Source organism: Seriola lalandi, unplaced genomic scaffold, assembly GCF_002814215.2.
Source record: "Seriola lalandi dorsalis isolate HSWRI2012SDOR001 ecotype SW California unplaced genomic scaffold, Sedor1 jcf7180002054981, whole genome shotgun sequence".
Taxonomy (NCBI): Eukaryota; Metazoa; Chordata; class Actinopteri; order Carangiformes; family Carangidae; genus Seriola; species Seriola lalandi.
The window spans coordinates 1,661,378-1,670,251 of record NW_019525661.1 but is presented as its reverse complement, the minus strand read 5'-3'; the positions used below and the strand labels follow the sequence as shown (position 1 = coordinate 1,670,251).

The 8,874-nt window shown below is 43.9% G+C and overlaps 1 protein-coding gene across 1 annotated transcript in view; it reads left to right on the top strand.

Moving 5' to 3' along the window:
• The first annotated feature begins 894 nt into the window (after positions 1-894).
• LOC111648393 (general transcription factor II-I repeat domain-containing protein 2A-like) overlaps positions 895-8,874 on the top strand; it is an 8,666-nt gene continuing 686 nt past the window's right edge. Inside the window, exons 1-6 of the mRNA XM_023398258.1 lie at positions 895-942; positions 1,262-2,323; positions 6,563-6,604; positions 7,235-7,339; positions 7,436-7,532; positions 7,650-7,828. Coding sequence (XP_023254026.1) covers positions 895-942; positions 1,262-2,323; positions 6,563-6,604; positions 7,235-7,339; positions 7,436-7,532; positions 7,650-7,828 — 1,533 coding nt within the window. The remainder of the gene's footprint in view (positions 943-1,261; positions 2,324-6,562; positions 6,605-7,234; positions 7,340-7,435; positions 7,533-7,649; positions 7,829-8,874) is intronic.

The window sequence follows — 8,874 nt, the reverse complement described above, 5'->3', positions numbered from 1 at the left end:
GTGCACCCCAAATTAGAAAAGATTTGGATGAAAGATTTTCAAGATACACTAACTCTAAAACTGAAAGTTTGACCTGATGGTGGCGCTACAGGGAAGGTCACCAACAGGGTTCATACTCTTGTGGTCATTAATGTTGTCAGTAAATTTGAGAAGATTTGTATGAAATCTTTTCAAGATAAATTAATTCTAATTTAAAAGTTTTGCCTGATGGTGGCGCTAGAGGAAGGGTCAACTCACTGATGGGTTTCATGATCAAGGGGTTATTTATGTATTAAACAAATAAACAAAGTCCCTGACACAAAAACTTGGTCAACAATTTTCTGTAAATAATTTTCTGGAGGCAAATATCCCTCTGGTCAGATTGACCCCAAGGGTAAAATGTGCCGGATTAACCCTAGTATTATCCTCAAATATTACCAGGGTTAATCCGGCCCGTGAGATGATTTCCAAAGTATAAAAATGGCTGCAATTTTTCAATGAAAGAAACTGCTGTTCTAAATGTGTCCACTGGATGACGCACTAGCAATTCTGTTATGCAAGCAAACTGTTTATACCTGGCCGAGCAAGTAGGCTTATACCTAACAGCTAGCCCGGAGCTGCCTTGTCGTTCTGCCTATTACGTCTTCTACCGCGCTTTCAGTGGCCCAAAATGTCTCTGTCAAAAAAGAGAAAAGTGGACACAGAGTGCAGAGTTTTCCAAGAAAAATGGTCATCGTCCTATTTATTCACAGAAGTGAATGGGAAACCTGTGTGTTTGGTGTGTTCACTGTCAGGCTCGGGACACAAGGTAGAACCCAAAAGCACGATCCGAGAGGCAGTTGACAATCAGGCAGTTTATTGTACAACTCAATAAAAAACCAACAACAGCGTTCCAAAAACAGACTGGCAAGCCCAATGGAGACAGGTGATGGATCCAGTGGGAAAGAGCAGAGACCTGGTCAGGTGGGCAGGGTCAAAACACAGGCAGGCAGGACAAGGCAAAGGTACCGACAGGGAACAGGCAGGTCTCAGGAAACGGGTCACAAAAAAAGGTCTCTCTCAAGGTAGCAATCAGGATAACGCTGGTAAGTCACTCACTATGGAAGAAAACAAACTGGCAAAGTGAAAAGGGACAAACCGGGCATAAATACTGTGGGGATAACGAGACACAGGTGACACACATTAGGGAAAAAGCAGGTAATCACCCAGGAGGAAGTAAAGACACAAGAGGGAAACTACCAAAATAAAACAGGAAATGACAAGACAAACATAAAACACTAAGGCCTGGGGACCGGGAAAGCGTCAGGCTTTTGCAAATATCAGCCTGACAAGAAACACAGTTGCAGACAGGATTTCTGATCTTTCAGAGGATTTGGACAGCCAATTGAAGCGCAAAGTAAAGTCATTTATTGCGTTTTCAGTTGCAATTGATGAAAGCACGGACATTACAGATGTTGCACAACTGGCCATATTCATCCGCGGAGTTGATGACACTTTGACCGTCACCGAGGAGTTCGTGGAGTTGGTGCCAATGACGGACACCACAACAGCAGCTGATATTTTCACCGCCCTCGTCAGAACACTGGACAGGGTCGGAGTGGACTGGTCCCGCGCTGTCAGCCTGGCAACAGATGGTGCGCCTTCAATGACTGGGGAAAAAGCAGGTGTTGTCACAAAATTCAGGGAGAAGGTGCAGACTTCAAATGGAGGACTTGAATTTTGGACTTTTCATTGTATTTTGCATCAGGAGGCATTGTGTTGCAAATCATTGAAGATGGATAATGTCATGGAGGTGGTCGTCCGAACCGTGAATTTCATCCGATCCAGAGGCCTGAATCACCGCCAGTTTGACAGCCCTCTCAGAGAAAAAGACCACAACTATGGCCTGCCATACCACACCGAGGTAAGATGGTTAAGCCGAGGTGCTGTCCTGAGGCGCTTCTTTGATTTACGCGAGGAAATCAAACAGTTCGTGGAAAAAAAGGGCAAGCCAGTCTTAGAATTTCAGTCCACAGAATGGATGCAGGATCTTGCATTTATGGTGGATGTTACAGAGCATCTGAATAACTTGAATAAAATGCTGCAAGGGCGCACCAAAGTTGTCACGCAGTACTATGACAGCATATGCGCGTTCAAGTTGAAGCTGTCATTGTGGGAGACACAACTCGCGGGTGGTGATGCTGCTCACTTTCCTTGTCTGAAAGATGTGTTCACGACCCAACGTGCCGCAGACATGAAGCGGTTCAAAGATAAAATAACGAGACTAGTGCAGGAGTTTGAGCAACGCTTTCAGATTTTTGGTGAACTGGAGAAAGACTTCAAAGATTTTTGCTCGCCATTCATGGTGAATGCCTCTGATCTGCCCGTCAATATCCAACTAGAAATAATAGATTTGCAATGTGACTCAGATTTGAAGGGCAAATTTCCCACAGCTGGCTTGGACACATTTTACCATCATCTCTTGCCAGGTTACCCCAACTTGACAGCCCTTGCTGCAAAAGTGTTGTGCATGTTTGGAATCACATATCTTTGTGAGCAAGTTTTCTCAGTAATGAGCATCAATAAAACCAAGCTGCGCTCAAGGCTCACGCACAAGCACTTGAATGACATCCTGAAATTGGCTGCCACTCAGGATGTGACATCTGATATTGATGCACTTGTGAAAGCTAAAAGATGCCAGGTTTCAGGAGTACAATAAACAGTGGGTAACCCCACTTAAAATGCGGCATGAGACACTTTATGAAGCCTGATATAGTTCTTTGGAAATTTAAAGAAAGTGAACAGTGTGTGATTTACTGTAATAATGTCAGTTACTTCAGTTCATAAGTTTGGTTTGTTGAAATTGTTCATGCATTGTTCATGCATCATGCACAGCTTTTATTTTTCTATCAATAAATAGAGTAGCCTACAAGGCAGGGAGTAACTCAACCCTCTTGAATAGTTTCTACCTCAGTTTGTATGGTGTGGTGAGTTAGCTCAGGATTAAGATGTGGAAATGATAAATGCGGTATTCAATACCTAGAGGAGTATTTTGTTCAATCCCACATAGGCTGTGACTTAAAGTTGTATGCATTTGTAGTTACACTGAGACAAAGTCTAAGTTCCAGTCACTGAGGCATTGTGTTCTTGAAATTGTAGACTTTGTAATAAAACAAAAGGAAACAAATCTGAAGTTGCTGTTATTTTTAAGTTATTATGCCATGATTTTGCCGGCCCGGCCCACTTGGGAATAGATTTTCCTCCATGTGGCCCCTGACCTAAAATGAGTTTGACACCCCTGATATAGGGTGTCTGTATCCCCCTCCCTAAGACACGTGGGCACTGTATGGAGAATACCACTGTTTGCCTGTACCTGTACAGTCTCATCAAACAAATTCAGTGTATCCCCGAGCTGTAAATGTGTCACCTGAAAAAATGATTTGACAGTACCTAGCAGACTGTCTCCAACTCCACATGCGCCCATGTTGCCCTATCCAGCTCCCTTTGAAGGCTTCAACAGCTTGAGCTGTCTTGTCCACCGCCTTGCCAGGGGATACAGTAGCCGATTCATGCACTTGTGCTAACGGCCGTAACATGCCTCTCTCAGACCTATGAAAAGTTAGAAAAAATCATCCATCAATACAAAAAAAAAGGCAGCAAAAACAATTCAACTAGACTTTTTAAAAATGTTATACATACCTTGTATCCCTTCTTGTTTTAGCAGCTTTCTCACACCTTTTCTGGCTTTCCAACCAGCAGGCTCTAATCCCTTTCAGAGACAACGTTCTTTTTATTCTTGTAGGCTCGCTTGGTTGGAAATCTACTTCTAAAAAATTGGACACACAAAGAGTTTAATTATAATGATAAAGCAACATACAGAATTTCACTTTATTGGGGGATTAGGCCTACTTTAGGTTTACTGAGGGGAAACACTTTCTCAGAAAAATATAGAAAAAACAACTAAATATTTAATGTTAATAATGTTTTCAATATCACATCGCTTGATGTGGATGCATCACTTGTTATGCATCCAAATGTCACCTAATAGATAATACCTTTAAAAAATGTGACACAAAAAACCAATTACTGTCTCGTCTCGTCTCGTCGTCTCCCGCTTATCCGGATCCGGGTCGCAGGGGCAGCAGCCTCAACAGAGAGGTCCAGACAGCCCTCTCCCCAGCCACTTCCACCAGTTCCTCCGGGAGAATCCCGAGGCGTTCCAAGGCCAGCCGAGAGATATAATCCCTCCTGTCCTTGGTCGACCTCGAGGTCTCCTCCCGGTGGGACATGCCCGAAACACCTCCCCAGGGAGGCGTCCAGGAGGCATCCTCACCAGATGCCCGAACCACCTCAACTGGCTCCTCTCGACTGAGCCCGGCCACCCTGCGGAGGAAACTCATTTCGGCCGCTTGTACTCGCGATCTCGTTCTTTCGGTCATTACCCAAAGCTCATGACCATAGGTGAGGATCGGAACGTAGATCGACCGGAAAATTGAGAGCTTCGCCTTCCGGCTTAGCTCCCTCTTCCCCACAACGGACCGATTCAGCGTCCGCATCACTGCTGACGCCGCCCCAATCCGCCTGTCGATCTCCCGCTCCATCCTACCCTCACTCGTGAACAAGATCCCGAGATACTTAAACTCCTCCACCTGAGTCAAAGCCTCCCCCCCCGACCTGAAGCGGGCAATCCACCCGTTTCCGGCTGAGAACCATGGCCTCAGACTTGGAGGTGCTGATTTTCATCCCAGCCGTTTCACACTCGGCCGCGAAACCAATTACTGGATTAATAAAATAGAGTAAGGCTGATAGGATAGTTGCAGTTCAGGAGAGCCATTGATGCAAAGGTCCGAAAAAAGTACCAAGGCAAAAAAATTCATAAAGGGTTGCTGGCAAGTTAAAAGCCAAAAAAGTACTACAATGGCGTTGAAACAAATCGTTAAATCTAAAAAAAACAGCTGATTATATACAGTCTTACATGCACTAGGACAGGGTGAGGTAGTGACGTAACCAAATAAAACAGTAAACTGATAAAAAAAAAAAATTCTCCCTAAATCTTAAAAAATACACCTTCACACGAACAAACATCAGCTAACCCTTATTTTTACTCCTACACCGCATCCTATGCAGAACAAAAAATAGAGGTAAAACCAACACAAAATAGCTACAGTATTTCATCTACAATCAAACAATTAACAGGAAAAAGGGGGGGGGGTTGTCGGTCTGTGGGTGGGTTTCACATGCACAGGCAAAGGTGCCATACTATTACTACTGATGACTCCACATTCATGAGCAACATCAAGATTTGGACCAATGTCTCTAAACGTCACCAGATACCTGACATCAATTCTCCATCATTATGTCAGAGACACATTCACAATCAGCCTCATTTTCCCACATTGTTGAACATGAATGCATCATCTTTTTTAAATGAAGGATGATGAGGTCCAGACCTTTCTGGAGGAGGGCACAGTGATTGAGTTAAAAATGTGGATGCCACCTGGGACGGGTTGAGCACAGCAGCAGTAGAAGAGAAGAGGAGGTATCTGACTGACAATCCATTTTATTGTGTCACATTTCCTCTGGTTCCATGCATGAGACATACATGGTCAGTTTCTCCTCAAGTTATCAGAGCAAGAGACACATAGATGGTGTGATGAAGAAGCTCACCATGTTGTCATGAATCTAGCCAGACCCTATTATGGATCTGATCTGTGCATTTTCATGGATAACTTCTACTCAGGGGTGTATCATTCAAGGACACAAAGAACCATGGACTGGACTGTTCGTGCTAAAAGAGAGGGACTCCCAATAAATGCATTGTTGGACAAACATGAATTCATAGTGGCTCTAAAGCTCTCTGAGAAGAGAAAGGTCTGTAGGTAGTGTGTGCTGTTAAGGAGCTGTCAAGTGTTGATGAATTTTAGGACAAAGGTCTAAACTTTCAAATGGTTTTTATTTCATTTTTTTATCTGCTTCAGGGGCTGAGAAAAACTTGTATTTCTTTTAGTGAACATTGATAATTCTTTGAAGGTTTTAGGAGGTTGTTTTCAAACAGGGCTGATGTTTTAAAAGGTTCCTCAGGTTTCAAAGGGTTAAAGCAACACAAGACAGCCTTGGGTGACCAGCAGAACATCTAAACAGACCCTCCAGTCCTGACAGTCCATCAGTGAGAGAGTCCAGATGTACAGAACCTGCCTCCTATCCCTGTATCAGCTAACCCTGCTCAGTGTGTTCAGGTCGGGGCACCAGAAGTCTAGGAGAAAGCTTATTTTTTATCCTATTGGTGCCTAATCTGCCTTTGTGTTAGCCTGCCATTAGCTTTAATGCTAATGTTACAGTGTACAGTTGGTAAATAGGTCAGACATGTTTTTTTTTTTGTTCAGCTTAGTTGATGCGTTTTCTTTTTTCTTTTGCTTGTACAGGGTTTTGGCAGCACACTAGTCTGGAAGCTTGCTTGGGTTTTGCTTGTTATTTTGGCCTTTGTTTCATCCTGAAGTCAAGCTTCATTCATTGTAAATAATGCTCACGTCACTGTAAATAACAAGCAATAAATTCTTCACTTTTTTTGCTCTGCTTTTCTGTTGTTTATGTTGTGCTCTTGCAGCTCTTGGCCAAAGCAGAACACTATGCCTGGGTAGCTTACTGGGTAGGTTCCAGTTACTGTGTTGGGATCCATCGCTGCAGCTGGACTGGTCACTGGGGCTTGGCTGATCACTGTGGTTGGGCTGATGACTGTGGCTGGACTGTTCGCTGTGGCTGGACTGGTGACTGGGGCTGGACTGGTGACTGGGGCTGGACTGGTGACTGAACTAAGCATTCCTCGACTGGCTGGCTCTTTAGATGTGAATGTCCAGAGTCTGAAAAACAAAACTATGATTTAATTTCCAGCTGGATACAGGTTAATGGAAATACAGAGGACATACAGAACTGTTAAGATTAGGACCTTGTGGTCCTTTTCTTTCCCTGTTTTCCTTACGTTATCCACTGTGTTCCCTTCCCTCTTGTGGTTGTTTTCTATTTGTGTGTGTGTGTGTGTGTGTGTGTGTGTGTGTGTGTGTGTGTGTGTGTTCATCCCTAACCCTTCCTAGATCCTGCTCCCAGTCTCCATCCACACATGCTGTTCATCACACAATCAACTCCACAACCACATGCAGTATAACGCCCGGTTCAACTCTTCACTCATCGCCCGATCATTCCGACTCATCGTACGCTACAGCCAGACTTTGCCTTTTTTGCTCTATTGAACTGCTCATTACCCTGTATTCCTGTGCCCTAGGACCATTCTTCTGCCACCCTGCTGCCTGCCAAGCTCATCCCCATCTCGTCTCGTCTGTTTGGATTTCAGTTCCCTAGCTCACATCAGAAGATTTACTGCCTGCCTGTCACACCTGCCTGCCCAACTCCACTACTCCCAACGATATTTAAAATAAAATAAATATATTTCATTAGTCCTCTGTTTTCTGCTTTGTGGGTCCAGATCCTCACTGAAACCTCACTGAACGATCTGGCCACAATGGACCCCGCAGACACAGCTTCCGATCCAACGTTGCTCCACAAAGCCATTTCCAGTCAAGGTGCCCTCCTCGGCTAACACGAGCAGTTACTCCGGACTCTCTTCGACAACAACCAGTTTATGGTAAACCAAATTTGCCGTCAAGTTTCTGCTCTAACTTCTGTTCACTCTGCCTCAGCTTCTCCCAGCCAGAACCCAGCTCCTGAACCTGCGCCACCTCTTTCTCCACTGCGAGACTTCTACACTACAATCCCAGAGCTCTTCTCCGGAGAACTGGATGAATGCAGAAGATTTCTTCTTCAGTGTGACATGGTGTTTCAGCAATGGCCTCTCACTTTGGATTCTGACAGGTCTAAGGTACAATACGTTTAGGGCTTACTAAGGGGAAAAGCACTGGTATGGGCTGAGGCATTCAATCCCCACAGACCAGTAACTGCTTTCTTTTGATGAATTTTTGGCTTAACTCAGACAAGTTTTTGATCATTCTAATCACTCTGGAAATCTTGTCTCGTCAGTTTGGATTTCGGTTCATCAGCTCACCTCAGGAGATTCCTGCCTGTCTGTCACACCTGCCTGCCCAACTCCACTCAAAATAAAAAATATTTCTCATCACTCCTCTGTGTTCAGCTGTGTGGGTACAGATCCTCACTGAAACCTCACAAGAACATACAAAACATGTTCTGATATTCAACTGGATTCACATACAAATGTGGTTGATTAAATGATTTGGGATTGGAGGTAACTGGTTACTGGCTAAGTGATGGTTCCTTACTGCCTTTGGATCTGTCCCTGGATGCAGTCCCCTCCACCTGGTGAGACCTGGCTGGATTTGACTTGTCCAGAGTCTGAAAATGAGCACAGGTATGTGATTAACACTGATGCTGTAACCATCTCCATGGTATGATTATACGTAAGTAGTAGATTCAAGTGATGGATAATTACTGCCAGTGAAGCTTTGGCTGGATCCAGCAGATACCAATGTGGAAAGGAGGGTGCCCTCACAAACGCACCTTGACAGATGCAGGATATCAAATAAATGGAAACATCAGTCATTAAAATAATGAGCACTAAATTTGTAATCCTTATGTTGTAATTCTATGAAAATTATTTATGTGTTAAATGCATCTCGTGAAACTGTTACCTGTCATGTTCTCGTCCCTGTCCAAACCCTCAGATTCTGTAATTGAGATCTTTTATAACATGCATTAATTACCAGTTTTAAAAAAGTTACCTGAAACTTGAGACTCCATATGTGTTCAGTGACTAGACTAATACTGAAGATTACGATTACAACTTCTTCCTCATTGTCCTCATCTTCTTCCTCCTCCACATGGCTGATCTAATCTAATAATTTTGTTGTCAGCATCAGTCCAGTTGTCTAGGACAGTTCCCTCCACGTTCTT